We start from the raw sequence: 16,017 nt of genomic DNA, 5'->3' as shown, positions 1-16,017 counted from the left end.
CACACACACCCACACACATACACACACACACAAACACACAATTTAAACCATTATTAAAATGTTGGATATATTTTATTAGACAGCTGGCATGTTCTTACCTGTTTAGATCAAAGCATTTTGCACATGACTATTGGGAATTTAATAAATAGACCCATTATTATAAAATATGACATCGTCAGTGGAGTTTTTGAAAGTATTATTGTGGTTGAATATTTCAAAGTTGCATTGATGTTTTTCATATAATCTGTATTATGGTGAGTTGTTAAATATTAACTTAAATATGTATTATTTCTTCATTATCACTAAAGAGCATCACTTTTGTAAATTTTTAGAGTATACCAAAATGTAAAGTGTACATTTTAGTATACCAAAAATGTAAACCTTTTAGAGGTAGGTTGATAAGGTGTCAAAGAAACATGAAGACTACCAGAAAACAGAATAAATGCATTATTTTTTAAATGTTAGTTTTTCTTTCATCATTTGTTTAATTATGTTTCTAATTCGTATTTTATTTCACCTGGGTTTTTGCTTGTTTGCTTTTGTAACAAAATGTTTTCCATGTGTTTAGAATTTATGGAATTTTAGAAAATAATGAAGCCTGGAGACTCCTCAAAATTTAAGTATAAGTTAACTTGGACCTTGAAACACTGAAAAAATTACTGTAAAATCAGTGTTTGGATTCTTTATGTAAATAGTTCTGAGTGATAGAAAGCTATAAAGATGTTTCTTACTTCTAGGCTGTATGAGTGTCATGTTCCATTCTGAACCTCTTCTCTGTAGAAATTATGCAAGCACCTCCCTTCATGCCCTAATTCTGTTGAACCATTCTTGTTATTTATGGACTAATCCTTTTAAAAAATTAAACATAAATGGAGGTGTTCAGTATTACTCCAGTAGTGTTTGAAGTTCATAGAAACTAAGAAATACTTTTTATTTCTTATCAGTTTCAAATTTGCTTTATTTCTCATAAGATTTTAAAGTGTGGGATTCTGATTATTATTTATTGAGTAATTTTATTTTATGATTAGGAGTTTGGGCCATTTGGTCTTTTGGACAGGATTTTTAAATGATTCTGGAAATAAGTATTTTAATCATGAATCTGATTTGTTTACAGATATTTGATATTTCTTGGGATTTGTACCAGCCAAATAAACTTGTCAGCTGTGGTGTAAAACATATCAAGGTACTAGAAGGGTCTTGTTTTATAATAGTCACGTTTAGTTCTCTGCTGCTAAGTATATATCTCACTGTTAACAATTTAGACTACTTTCAGAATTTTGATAATACTTACTTTTAAAATGGCAATGTTTTTATTGTTCTTATGTTCAATCAAACAAATATGTATATTATTTGCTTTGAATTATTGTAAGCGATATAGGTATGAATAGGAAATTAATAAGCCACATTCCATAAAGAAATTTGTTATCCAGTGAGGCAGGATTTACTGTGTCCATCCTGTTTCTTCATGTTTCACTTACAAAGTAAAATGTTGAGAATAGGAAACAAATGAAGAGTTTTTCATTTACATAGATAGAATGGTGTGGGAGAAGCAACATGAGTAGACCTGGCTTTGCCATTTATTAGCTGTTTAACCTAGTATGAGTTATTTAACCTCTTCGAGCTTTTTTTTTTCTTCACATTTTAAAACTGTGACTGCTGTTACCATCCTCAAAGAACTGATGATTAAATAAGGCGGCAGTATATATTCAAGTGCTTGTCATAGTGCCTAACACATGGTCTGCATTCTGAAAGTGTTGCTTTTCCTTTTTCTATGTTTGCTCCTTGATTTGACCTCAGCCTTTAATTTTTTTTTTATTTGACAAATAATAGTACACATTCATGGGTACATGGTGATGTTTTGATACATAAAAATGTATGGTGATCAGATTAGGGTAATTAGCTATCATCCCAAACATTTGCTCTTTGTTTTAGGACCATTCAATATCCTCCTTCTAGCTATTTGAAACTGTCTATTCATATTACCTATAGTCATTCTACAGTGGTATAGAGTAGTAGAACTTATTCCTCCTATCTAGTTATAATTTTGTATCCTTTAACAAATCTCTCCTTGTCCCTCTCTTAGCCTTGATAGCCACTATTTACTTTGCTTATGAAAGCTCTGGGTTTTGTTTTATAATTACAGCTCAGATTTTGAAGCCTGTAAAGTCAGTGGTGATATTCTTTATTATGTTTATACTTACTTTTAAATCGTTGGAACAAATTGGAAATAACTTGCTTTACTTCCACTGTCTGATGTAACAGTTCCTGATAACAGTTAATTCCTAGTGAATTAAGGTTCTGTGTTCACATTCTTTATTTCAATATGCTTAACTCCATCCACGTTTTCTCCAGTGCATCTTTCACTGCTGCTGCAATTCTGGATTTGTTATTCTGGTATTGATTTGATTGATGGATAGTAGTAAATATTTATTTTTGACAAATATTTAATACCAAAAAGGCTGTATGCTGGGCTTTAAGGCACATGATACAAGCACTGTGAAAGTAGAGATTTTTGTCTTGTTCATCTTTGATGGACAGTATGTTTGATATGGTACTTGATATATATTAAGTGCTTAATAAGTGATTGGCAAATTAATTATGAATAAAGAGATCTTACTATTTTATAAGTAAAACTAAAGGCTCCATTTTCAGGTTTTTATAAAAAGCTCATCTTCTCAAACTAAATAAACTATATTTTTATACTGAGTTACATTTCTTTTCCTTTGCTAGAAGAAATGAATAGTAACATAGTTCTCTTTGCAGGCAATACGTGTGAGGAAATTAATTCCCAGAGATGATCTAGAACTTCACTGTCCAACCATACGTAGCTATTTAAACATAAATTAGTTAAATGAAATTTAAAATTCATTTCCTCAGTCACCCTGGCAGTACATTTCATATGCTTATGTATCTAGTGGTTACTGTATTGGAAAGCGTGTGTGTGTGTGTGTGTGTGTGTGTGTGTGTAAGTAATATTTTCATCATCACTGAAAGTTCTATTGGACAATATTGATTTGGAGTCTAGAACAATGGTTCTTAACCCTTGCTGAGCATCAAAATCATTTGGATACCTGGGCTTCATGCTTCAGAGATTCTGTCCCAGTTCGTCTCAAGTGGGAGTCCAGGCATCCCATTTTATAATTTCCCTAGGTGATTCCAATGTGAAGCTAACACTGGGAATCACTGATCTAGAAGAAAATAATGGATTCAAATTAGGACATGCTGAAAGAAAGAGAACAAGCCACTTATATACACAGAAATTGTGGAGATTTTAAGTTTAAAAAGTATAAAGTTTCATTAATTAAAGTACTTATTAGATCTTTGAATAGATAATGATCATAATTTTTAGTTATTTGAGGCTTCAAATTTTAAAATAAGAATGATGATAAATTGTGTTATTTTAAATGTTAATTACTTATTACAAAGTTGAATTTATTCTTTGGACCTAATTTCTTCATGCAGAACTATTTAATGTATATATCTCTGTCCTGTCCCATTTTTTTTTGGTTTATTTTTTAGAGATGGGATCCTACCATGTGGCCCATGCTGGAGTGCAGTAGCTATTCACAGGCATGATTTATAGCTCACTGTAGCCTCAAACTCCTGGCCTCAAATAATCCTCCCACCTCAGCCTCCCAAGTTGCTGAGACTACAGGCATTTGCCACTGCGCCCACTTCCCCCCAACTCCTTTTTCTTTAAATTTCTCTCCTTGAACTATAAAATTTACCTAAACCCACCTAATAGAACAAAACCCCTGATAATGAAGATTCATGTTTAACTTCTTATTTTCTCCCAAGAGTGAACAAATCATTCCCCATGGACATCTATCTTATTTTTTTAAGCTTTACAAGCAAAGCAATTGCTCAGCTTTGAAAACATCAAATATTACAGCTACAATAAGCTGTAGCATACTCCTTTTCCTATCTTTAATGTTTCTATCAGAGAGAGAACATTAGATTTGGTCCTTTTTCTTCTTAGTCTATTCATTGCTAACCTGTTCCCAACTTTTTAACCTAAAAATTTTTTTTTGTTCTGTTTTTTCTTGAGACAGTCTCACTCTGCACCCAGGCTGGAGTGCAGTTGTGCACTCTCGGCTCACTGTAACCACTCTGCCTCCTGAGTTCAAGTGATTCTTGTGCTTCAACCTCCCGAGGAGCTGGGATTACAGGCGTGCGCCACTATACCTGGCTAATTTTTGTATTTTTAGTAGAGATGGGACTTAGTCATGTTGGCCAGGCTGGTCTTGAACTCCTGACCTCAGGTGATCTGCCTCCCTTGCCTCCCAAAGTGCTGGGATTACAGGCATGAGCCACTGAGCCTGGCTTAATCTAAGTTTTATATAGATTTCTTTTCAGAAACCTAAGGAAAGCATAGCATATTTTAAAAATAATCTGATTAAAACCCCTTATTCTTACAGATAAGAATTGAAACCAGTGACTATAGGTATGCTATAACAGCTTTTGACAACACTAGGATGAGAATCTGAACGTTGAATGCTATTTTATCATAAGGCAATTTCTTAGTTAATTTGTAGCTCACTGCTGTAATATAGCATCAAGGTATTGGGAATGTTTTACTTTATTTTGTAAGAATTCTCTGGTAATTTGATTATACTGTATACCTTTTAGTTCTGGAGTTTATGTGGAAATGCTCTGACCCCAAAACGAGGTGTCTTTGGTAAGACGGGTGACCTTCAGACAATACTGTGCCTAGCCTGTGCAAGGGATGAATTAACATATTCTGGTGCACTCAATGGGGATATATATGTCTGGAAAGGAATCAATCTTATACGAACAATACAAGGAGCCCATGCTGTAAGTATATTTAAGTATTTTAAATACTTTAATGTGTATTGCTTAACTTTGTCTCAGAATGACATATTACTTAACCTTGTCTTAGAATGACAGACTGCATAATATAGTATATTGTTTCTAGTCAGTTTGGTTGCTTGAAAAATGCTTTTCTAACTGAATTATATATTTGTTTTCAAGATTTCAATGAAGAAATCACTTAGACTCATTGACATTTATTACATTAGTATAGTTAGTATCTTGTTAAAGCTATTGCTTTAGTATGGTGTCTTTCTGAAGAGTAGTGTTGAAAAAAAGCTTGTTAACTTCAATCTAAAAGTATTCCAGATTAACCACACCAGAATAAAGCTAGTGCTCTTGAGGCTAATTTACCAGAGGCAATTAAATTTTTGTGTAAATAACTTACTAAACTGAAAAAGAAATCTGCTGTTTAAACTGTTTAGTGTTTTTTGGTTTGAGCTTTTTAGCAGTTGGGTCCCCTTTACAAAGTAAAGGGAGCTGGATAGCACAAAGCCGCCACGTTGTTAGCAGCAAGATCTTCATGTAGAAAAGTCCTCAGTGCATTACACTTCTATTAATTGAGTTTTCCTACCCTTTGCTTTTTTACTTTTTAAATTTTTTGTTGTTGTTGAATTGTTTTTATTTCCCTTACTCATTTGAATATTAGGGTTATTAATCTTTTGACAGTCATACGTGTTGCAAATATTTCTCCAATCTGTTTGTCTTTGCTTATTATATCTTTTCTCATATGAACAAATTTAAAACTCGTGGGTGATCTGCCATGCCTAGAAAAGTCTCTCACAGCCCAAAGTTACCTAAATGTTATTCTGACTTTTTCTAATATTTTTATTTTTTATATTTAGTTATAAATGGTTATATTTTATGTTCATCTATAATTCATTTTTACATGTGGTATAGGGTTTAAATTTATTTTCTTTTATGTTATATCCATATAATTAAATACCGCCTTGGTTATATATAGTCATGCCTTGATATTTTGCGGGGATTGGCTCCAGGACTACAGATACCAAAATCTGCACATACTCAAGTCTTGCCCTGGGAAACCTGCATATGTAAAGCCCTCCCTATCTATGGGTTTTGCATCCCACAAAGGTTGCATTTTGTTCTGGGTTTTATTGCTGATGTGGAAATGTGGATTCAGAGCTGACTGTATTTATTGAAAAAAATCCATATAAGTGAGCCAGTGAAGTTCAAATCCACAAGGGGCAACTGTATTAAGTTCCTGTAGACTTACTTCTAGATTTTCTTTTGTGTTTTCTGATGTATTTGTTTATTCTTATATCCTACCAAAATATTGTTGGATTGGTTTAAAAGGGTTTCTACCTTCATATAGTAGATGTTCTTTAAAAACATTTTTTGTTAAATTATTTTATTTCCTCTTCTAGGCAGGAATTTTTAGCATGAATGCTTGTGAAGAAGGCTTTGCTACTGGTGGCAGAGATGGTTGTATTCGTCTTTGGGATTTAACTTTTAAACCAATTACTGTGATTGATCTCAGGGAAACAGACCAGGGATACAAAGGTAATAACAAAACGAATGTCTTATTACTAGGCAAACTCTAAACTTCCCAAAGATTATCTCTTTCTTTCAGTAAGTATCAATGTAAGTTTTGTAAATATAAATAAGACTCATATTTGCCTCTTTACCCTGTATGCATTTGATTGAAATTCTTCTATTAAGGAGAAATTTTGCCTGTAAAGAGTTTAGGTTCATTGTTAGGAGAAAGATTCTTTCATAAATCTAATGTCTATTATAATGGGACCTAGAGAGAGATGTGAGAGGTACTCACTTAGTATCTTTGGATTTTGAAAGTATTTTACTATTAGAATGCTAACTATAACTATTTAACAAATAAACTATTCTAAATAAACAGTTGGGGGTAAATGTTGAGGGTTGGGGAACTTTTGTTCAGGATGATTTAAATGTGGATAGATGTATTTTTCCTTCATTCAAATTTGTCAGCAATTGGGGGGCTTTTTTTCTCTTGGGGATTAAAAAAAATTGATGTAATAAAACAAGACCTTTTACTATAAAAACTACCCACAGGTTTGTGTTTAAACCATATTCCAGTCACCTACAAGTTGTGTGACCTTGGGCTGGTAGTTTACCCTCACTGTAAATGAGAATAAGAATAAATATATTATTTAGGATATAGGATCAAATGAATTGATATTTCTAAAATGTTTATAAGGATAACACATAATAAGCATGTCAATGTTAACTGTTACTCTATTTTCATTAGTTTTGCTAAACATTATTGTGCTTTAAAGCTTACAAAATAATTTGAGACTTTTTCTTATCTGATCCTCATAAGGACATTGTGAGGTACATGGTGTCTTTATATTGGCCATGTAACACACATGAGAAAAATGAAAAACATAGTAGCTTTCCTAAGATTACAACAGACATTGAGGAGTATGCAGAAAAAGTAAAATTCTCTCTTTTTAATGATTTTATGAGTGTATTGAAGAAATGAAATATAGACAAGTAAAAAGTCAGATTATTAAAAGAAAAAGAATACAATTCTATAAAGGTAATTTACTAATTGAGTACTTATTGAACAATGCAGACTGAAGTGTTGTAAGACTGGCTGAGCAAGTAGATATGGCTAGAGTTGTCTACAAGGGAGAAGGAAGAAGAGTACATGTCTGAAGGCTGGGTAGGAACTAGGTACATAAAAAGACAGAAATATTTCATGTAGAAAACAACATGGACAGTTGAAAATGTGAATATAGATCAAGGACTTACATATTTTCTTCTGTCTCACATCTAAGATATAAAAGGTACAAAATTAACTTCAATTTAGGAATATTGGAATTATTGACACAGGATATTTTGGGTGCCACCTTGCCAGCTGGAGACCTTCATGGCTGGCAACGCCCCTGTCCAGGGCTGCACTGGGCTGCAGGCTCGCCAGGAGGTACCCTGCCCCCTTGGCCTGGCAGGCTGCGCTTGGCTTGCACTCTGGCTGGATCCTACACTTGCTGCAGGATATGTGCTCAGCCCGTGGCTGGGCCGGGTGTGCTGTGACCTGCTTCTGCCTTGGGCGTTGGCGTCTGGATGAAGGGAATGTGGTGGCACCTAAAAAACTTGGGGACTCCAGCGACCCTGAAGCCCCAAAGTGGGTGTTACAGCAAGTTAATAGCTCTTTCGGTCCTGCCCAATAAATGGGGCGTGTGGTGCCCAGTGGCTCCCTCTGCTGTTGCTTGGTGAGTAGGAGGGGAATGCTACAGGTCTAATGTCTGTACTCACTGTTGGGTGAGTTCCAAGTTCTTGTCCCACATCCAAGAAGAAAGAGGTTGTACTGACAGCTGGCAAGTGAACAAGGCAAAGAGTTTTACTGAGTGACAAAACAGCTCTCAGTGGAGAGGGTACCCGAGATGGGCTGAAGTCAGGTAGTCTCCCCTACCTGCAACCCCCCACCCAAAGGTGGGCAGTCCCCAAATATGGCTGAGTCTGGAGCTTTTATGGGCTCAGAATGAGCAATTGCATGCTGATGGGTTTGTGAGTATGCAAAAAAGGCTTTAAAAAGGCACCACTCAAAGATGGGCACAACACTATAAAAAACCAATTAGGGAAGGGTAAATATGTGTAAAGTAGGTGAAAGGTGGGGATCAATCAGAGGAAAGTGCGCCAAATGGAAAGAGATGTTCTCAGTTGGTCTGTGGATTTATCCAAGACCTGTAGCTTGGCTTTCAGGCTTTAAACTGTCTTAGGTTTGAAGGTTAGATTTCACCGGGACTTGCCCCTATCTGCATAGGGATTTGTCTGCCTCCTGCTGCTATCATTATTACAACATTATATATTAAATACAATTTACTTTTTACTAGGTTTGTCTGTAAGGAGTGTGTGTTGGCGAGGTGACCACATTCTAGTTGGAACACAGGACAGTGAAATTTTTGAAATTGTGGTGCAAGAAAGAAATAAACCTTTTCTAATTATGCAAGGGCATTGTGAAGGTGAACTTTGGGCACTTGCTGTCCATCCTACTAAACCTTTGGCTGTGACTGGAAGTGATGATCGTTCAGTCAGGTAAGCAAATTATAAAGTAATTCCATAGGCTGAGATGTATTCTTAGATAAACATAAAGAAAACATGGCCGGTCGCAGTGGCTCATGCCTGTAATCCCAGCTCTTTGGGAGGTCAAGGCAGGTAGATCACAAGGTCAAGAGATTGAGACTATCCTGGCCAACATGGTGAGACCCCATTTCTACTAAAAATACAAAAGTTAGCTGGGCATGGTGGCGGGCGCCTGTAATCCCAGCTACTCGGGAGGCTGAGGCAGGAGAATTGCTTGAACTCAGGAGGTGGAGGTTGCAGTGCACCGAGATCGTGCCGCTGCATTCCAGCCTGGCAACAGAGTGAGACTCTGTCTCAAAAAAAAAAAAAGAAAGCTTAAAATACTCCGATTAAAACTTTATTAGCTCATGGGAAAACAAATGAACATAAGTAGTAAGTACTGAAAATTAATAGAATTATTAGTAATATTTTTCTCTTATAAATATATGATACGGAGTTTGTTCCATATCAGAATGTGCAGAACTACTTCCTTCTTTTTAACAGGAATATACTATTTCACTGCATGGATATACTGTAATTTATTCAACTAATCCATTACTGATGGAAGATTAGTTTCCTCCAGTTTTGTGTATTTTATAAATACAGGGCTTGCAATGAATATCATTATACATTTCTCATTTTGTACATGTGTGAATATCTCTGATAAATGTTTAGCAGTAATCAAAGGATGTGCGTATTTTAAATTTTGATAGATAAGGCCTTACATAGAGGCAGCAACAATTTATACACCTATCATGAATATATTGCCAGTGCCTGTTTTCTCACACCCTTAACAGAACTAATTATAATACCAAAAGGTGAAAAATGATACCTTATTATATTTTGAAAATGTGTATTTCTCTTATATTGAGGGTGGTTGAGTATGTTTTTATATGTTTAGAGGACATTTTTTTTCCTTGACCTGTTCAAATCCTTTGCCTATTTTCTATTAGTTCATAGATCTTTTTCTCTACTTGATTTTAAATAAGATCTAATGATATCTGTCTATATATTAAAGAAATTAGAAACTGTCTGGGATAGTGGTTCTCAAAGTGTGGTTCCTTGACGAGCAATATCAGCATTACCTAAGAACTTGTAAGAAATGCATATTCTCAGGCCTTTTACAGGACCTAATACCAGAAATTGAGCAATTTGTGATTTCAGAAGCCTTCCAAATGACTACAATATACTCAAAAGTTTGAGAACCACTGATCAATTTTAGGAGTTGAAATTTGTTTCCCCCAATTTGTCTTTTTTTTCTCCCTGATTTCATCTGTAAATATTTCAGTTTGTATCTTGAAAAGATATCTCAAACATCACCATGATACTCTTATCACGTAGTGTTCTGTATCTAGCTGGTATAGAAATTCCCGATTGTCTCATAAAATATTTTTATGATTTCTTAAAATCAGGATCCAAATGAGCTTCATGTATTGCGTTTGTTGGTATGTCTTTTCAGTCTCTTATTCTACAGCTTTCTTCCTTCCCTTTTTGTTCTTCTTACAGTTTATTCAGGGTTTCCCACATTCTGGATTTGGCTAATTGCACACCCATAGTGTATTTTAACATAGTCTGTGTTCCTTGTATCCTGTAAATTGGTAGTTAGATTTAGAGGTTTGATGAGATACAGTTATGAATTTTCACCAAGGATATTTCCTAGGTGGTGATGTACTCCTGCTTGATGGTATGTAATGTGTAGTCTCCGTTTTTTCTGGTAGCGACCATTGATGATGATTGTCTAGGTCAGTGTTTCCCGACCTTTTTTCATTGTCACTTTCTTACTTTTTTTTTAATTGATCACACCCTCACTTTGAAATTTTAAGACCACAGACAACTGTGTATCTCTTTTTGTATTGTGGCCCCTTAAGAGAACACAAACCATTGTGTAATATTTAAGATATTTTACCCCTAAGAATTCATTTTTACCCCCTTTCATGGAATATTACCCCTGTTGAGAATACATGGCCTAAGTCTATCATTTTAATAAGTGTTTCAAATGGTGGCATTCTAATACTTATATTTACCACTCATTATTCATTTGTTAGCTGTAGTATTTCTATAAAGAGAATTTCTTCTCATCAATTATTTATTTATCCTGGGTATAGTAAAAGCAGAAAAGTGCTCAATTCTTTCTGTATATTTACCAATTTAAAAAAGTTAGGTGGTTCCCTAGAATCCTTTCTATAAACTTTCCACATTTCTTGCCATTTTTTTCTGTAGGGTTGTTGATCTTTTTCTCCTTTTACTTTTAGCAGCTCTTTATATATTATGGATGTTAACTCTTTGCCTATAATGTAAATTGCAAGTAATTTCAATAGTTTGTTACTTGCTTTTTCTTTTTTTTTACTTCATGTAGGTTGTTTTAGGTAAGCAAAAATTCTTGTTGTGTTGTTATTTTTTATATAGCTGAATTTATCAGTATTTTCTTTCATGACTTCTAGGATTCTATCGTAGAGAAATCTTCCCAAAAATTATTTTAAAAAAATTTTCAATATATTCTTCCAGTACATTAGTGGTTGTATTTTTATGTTTAACTCCTAATCTATGTAAAGCTTCCTTTAGTGTAAGGAGTAAGATGACCTAATTGTTTCCAGATAATTATTGATGTTTTTTATGGTATGCTAATCAGTCATGCCATTTACTGTCATTGTGCCAGTCTATTTTTGGGGTTTGGGAGATGGCATAGGTCATATGTCTGTAAACTTACTGTGGGGACTACACCTTACTCTGTGCTTTGCTAAGAACTATTCATAATCCTTTCATTGTAGAACTGCTGTTACCAAGTGCTACCTACCTGCTGCCAATAGGACAACTGTTTCTTTAAAAAGTAATTGTTCAGACTACTGTTTCTGTTATTGGTGGCCAATTTATTTGGAATAAAACAACTTCCAATGAAAACAACTAAAGATGTTAGTTAAAATGTAAATCACCTTAAAACCTTCCAAGAACTGACAAGATAATGAGGAGCTATCCAGCCAATTTGTGAAAGAAAATGGGCATCTAGGGGGTCATTGTGCCAAAGCTGCTTTTTGCCCCGAAGGCATTTTTCCTTTGGGTAAACTTGACCTTGGTTTATGGCTTTCTCTTAGAGCACAAGGGACAGACAAGACCGAGCATTTGCCGAAGGAGGATAGTCCAACATATGCTGCTAAAGCTATAAATTAAGCTCCAAAAAATATCTGCTGCGGATTTGTGTGGCAATGGAGACCTCACTTCTTGTTTTAAGTTTTGATAGCACAGGAGTATATAAAGCAGCTTGATATTGTTATTCAAATAGCATTAATTGTCCAAATGACTTTACCACAATAAAGTTTCACATTACATTATGCTGCTTTTGCCTTATAATTTTAGGTTGAATTCATTAGGTAACAGTATTGAGTCTTCAGTAGAAGCTAAGTTCCAAATCCATTCAGTGTTTAATAATATCACTAGAACGTGGGAGGCAGAGGTTGCAATGAGCTGAGATCGCGCCACTGCACTCCAGCCTGGGAAACAGAGCCAGACTTCGTCTCGAAAGAGAGAGAGAGGGGCAATTCTTCATAATTCAGAAAAATTTCAATCTTGGTTCTGAGATCAGAAAATCAATAAAACTTTACCACTGCTAAGCCATTTAACTGCTGTGTTAGCGCAAGTCAGGATTTTCTACTTCTGTATCTGGCAAAAATTCACAGAACTGACAGTGGTTAGTTAAATCCACAGAAGCAAATGAAGTTCACCATTAACGCTATTGGTTAAAAAAACAAGAGACAGTCTTATTTTTTTCTTTGCTAAGTACGTGCTAAAGAATAATACAATGAATACGCACAGGCTTTAAACCCCTTACATTTTCATAATCTGTAAATTTCTTTAAGCCATTTTTTTCTGTACATATTTTTTCCCACCATCAGTTAGTTATAATTCATCTTAGCAGATTCCAATTTAGGTTGTATTGAATTAGTGTTTTCTCAGTGATTTTGAAAATATTCTTGTCTGTAGTTGTTTCGTGCAGACTATTCATGAAAGCAAATTCTTGTCACCTCACACTTGGCATTGACTCCTCAAATAAACAATTGAGTAGTATCTGTAACATCTGTTAACTCATCAAGAATCAAGGAAAACCACTCAAAATTATTTGTCTTGTTTTTAAATTAATTATTGGTAGGGTTCCCAATATTCTCAACTTTTGGAGCAACTGTTCTCATGGAAAGGCTGTAACAGTCTTAAGTCTGTTTTCTCTGGACAGATTTCTGAAGCTGCTGCAATTCAAAATGATTTACCATTTTCATTACCAATAAGTAGCTTTCCTTGCTTGGCTAACAGATCAACTACTCAGAAACTTACTTCTCTTGCAACCTCATTGTATTTTTAAATTTGTAAATAAATTCTGTCATGAGATATTCTGTTTTAAATTTTCTAATTTTTCTGAGCTTACCTGTGAGTTGGAAAAATTGTGATGAGTGCTTAGTCTGATAATTTATATTTGTGTCCTTTTAGCACAGCTACAGTGTCATTGCATAATAAACCTAATGCTTTGCCATCTAATTCAATAACAGTATAGCCCATGCTCAATTGTGCCTTAAAAATGTAACATTCTAAGTCCCGTATGAATATACATTGGTAAACAAAAATAATAACAAAATGTTACTATATGGTAGTACAGATAGCCCTCAAAATTTTGTCAAGTTGTAACTGTGTCACTGAAAATTGTAATGTACTGAGGAGCAGTCCAAAGTGATGAGAGTGTATCATCTCTTTCCCAATATCTCAACTCTGCCTCTGTAGTGTGATATAAAGACAGTATGTAAGCCATAGACAATACGTTAAAAAAACAAAAACAAACAAAAAACAGGACCGAGTGTGGTGGCTCATGCCAGCACTTTGGGAGACTGAGGCATGTGGATCACATGAGGCCAGGAGTTCAAGACCAGCTTGGCCAACATGGCAAAACCCTGTCTCTGCTAAAAATAAGCCAGGCATGGTGGCACACGCTTGTAATCCCAGCTACTCAGGAGGGTGAGGCACGAGAATCGCTTGAACCTGGGAGGCAGAGGTTGCAGTGAACTAAGATTGCACCAGCACTCCAGCCTGGGCGACAAAATGAGACTCTGTCTCAAAAAAAAAGAAAAAAAAAATAAGTATACACCTATACTTCCATGAAACTTTATTTACAGACACAGAAAGTAGAATTTCAAATAATTTTCTTGTGTTTCAAAATTTTATTAAAACATTTTTTTCAACCATTTAAAAATGTAAAAATTATTCTTAGCTTTCAGACTGTACAAAAATAGGCAGCAGGCCTGGTTTGGCCCACAGGACATGGTTTGCTGTCCCTTGTGGTAAGAGCGTAGAATGTCACCAGCAAATATCATATTTAATGTTGAAGTATTGAAGATTTTCCTTTGAAATCAGGAAAAAGACAGTTATGCTCATTTTCACCATTCTGTTCAGCTATAGACTAGAAATCTTGGTCAATATAGTAAGGCCAAATGTGTATATGTATAGCATGTATATGTATGTGTATATATATATGTACGCATACACATACACACAGAGATTGGAAAGGAAAAAACAACTGCCATTCTCAGTTGGTTATATATATGTATATGATGTGTTTATATATATAGAGAAATTCAAAGGAAAATAAGATGAATTGCTGGAATTGAAAAGAGAGTTTAGCAAATTTTCTGGATATGAAAACAATATACAAAAATAGTTTTTCCTATAAAGTAGTAACAATTTTAAAAATATAATCAAAGCATTTAGAAAATCTACTTAGTTTTGGTGATCTTTTTCTAATGTCTTGGGGTAGATGCCTATTCATTAAATTGTAGCCTTTATTTATAATGTAGTTATTCTTTGCTATTTTTGGGGAGATTCGTTCCAGGACCCCCTGCAGATATCATAATCCGTGGATGTTCAAGTCCATTATATAAAATGATATATAATTTGAACATCCTCCAAAATACAGTTACTCTTTGAACAACACAGGTTTGAACTGCATGGGTCCACTTACAGGTGGATTTTCTTCCACCTCTGCCACCCCGAGATCGTAAGACAAGCCTCTCCTCTTCCTCCTCCTCAGCCTACACAATGTGAAGATGATGAGGATGTAGACTTTTATGATGATCCACTTCTACTTAATGAATAACAATTATATTTTCTCTTCCTTATAATTTTCTTAATTATGTTTTCTCTAGCTTAATTTATTTTAAGTATGCAGTATTAGTACATATAATGCACAAAAGTGTATGTTAAACAACTGTTTGTGTTAAGACTTCCAGTCAACAGTAGGTTATTAGTAGTTAAGTGGAGAGTCAAACGTTAGACATGGCTTTTTGATGGCATGGGGATTGGTGCCTCTAACTGTTGCATTATTCAAGGGTCAACTGTACTTTAAATCTCTAGATTACTTATAATACCGTGTAAGTGCTGTGTAAATAGTTGTTATACCATATTGTTTAGGGAATAATGACAAGAAAAAAAGTCTGTACATGTTCAGTACAAATGCAGCCATCATAGGCCTAACTACATTTTCCATCCATGGTTGGTTGAATTTGTAGTTGAAGAACCCATGGATACAGAGGGCCAACTGTATATGCATTTAAAGCTCCCAAAAGTTCCTCCTAAGTACTGTTTCAGCTATATTTCACAAGTTTTGATTTTAAGCAGTTTTATAACTTACTTCAAAGTAGTAACAAATCATTAAGAATTCATCTTTGTCTTTGTATTTTAGATTATATGGAAGTATAATTCTTAATTTTCAAACAATGGGTATCTTCTACCTATCTTTTTTGTTGTTGATTTCTAGCATTGTGGATTCTGAATTTGGATAGTTTTAAACACTAGACTGTATGTACATAAGGATATATACACGTGTGTCTACACACACACTCTCTCTCCCTTTGGTCAGGATAGAAACAACCTACCTAAAAGTGAAAGAATCAATGTTACTGCATTGTTTAAAAATGCATTGTATTGGCTCGGTGTGGTGGCTCACACCTGTAATCCCAGCACTTTGGGAGGCCAAGGCGGGTGGATCACCTATGGTTGGGAGTTCGAGACTAGCCTGACCAACTAGAGACCAAACCCGTCTCTACTACAAATACAAAATTAGCCAGGCATGGTGAGATGCATGCCTGTAATCCC

The 16,017-nt window shown here is 34.8% G+C and overlaps 1 protein-coding gene across 3 annotated transcripts in view; it reads left to right on the top strand.

The window, feature by feature from the left end:
* Positions 1-16,017, top strand: part of EML5 (echinoderm microtubule associated protein like 5) — a 197,032-nt gene that overhangs the window by 47,746 nt on the left and 133,269 nt on the right. For all 3 annotated transcript variants that reach the window (XM_025391288.1, XM_025391287.1, XM_025391286.1), the window contains exons 4-7: positions 1,115-1,183; positions 4,630-4,815; positions 6,219-6,354; positions 8,664-8,865. In XM_025391288.1, coding sequence (XP_025247073.1) covers positions 1,115-1,183; positions 4,630-4,815; positions 6,219-6,354; positions 8,664-8,865 — 593 coding nt within the window. The remainder of the gene's footprint in view (positions 1-1,114; positions 1,184-4,629; positions 4,816-6,218; positions 6,355-8,663; positions 8,866-16,017) is intronic.

This window comes from Theropithecus gelada, chromosome 7b, assembly GCF_003255815.1.
Source record: "Theropithecus gelada isolate Dixy chromosome 7b, Tgel_1.0, whole genome shotgun sequence".
Classification (NCBI taxonomy): domain Eukaryota; kingdom Metazoa; phylum Chordata; class Mammalia; order Primates; family Cercopithecidae; genus Theropithecus; species Theropithecus gelada.
Note: the sequence above shows the minus strand (reverse complement) of the source record. Positions and strands in the feature narration are given on the sequence as shown.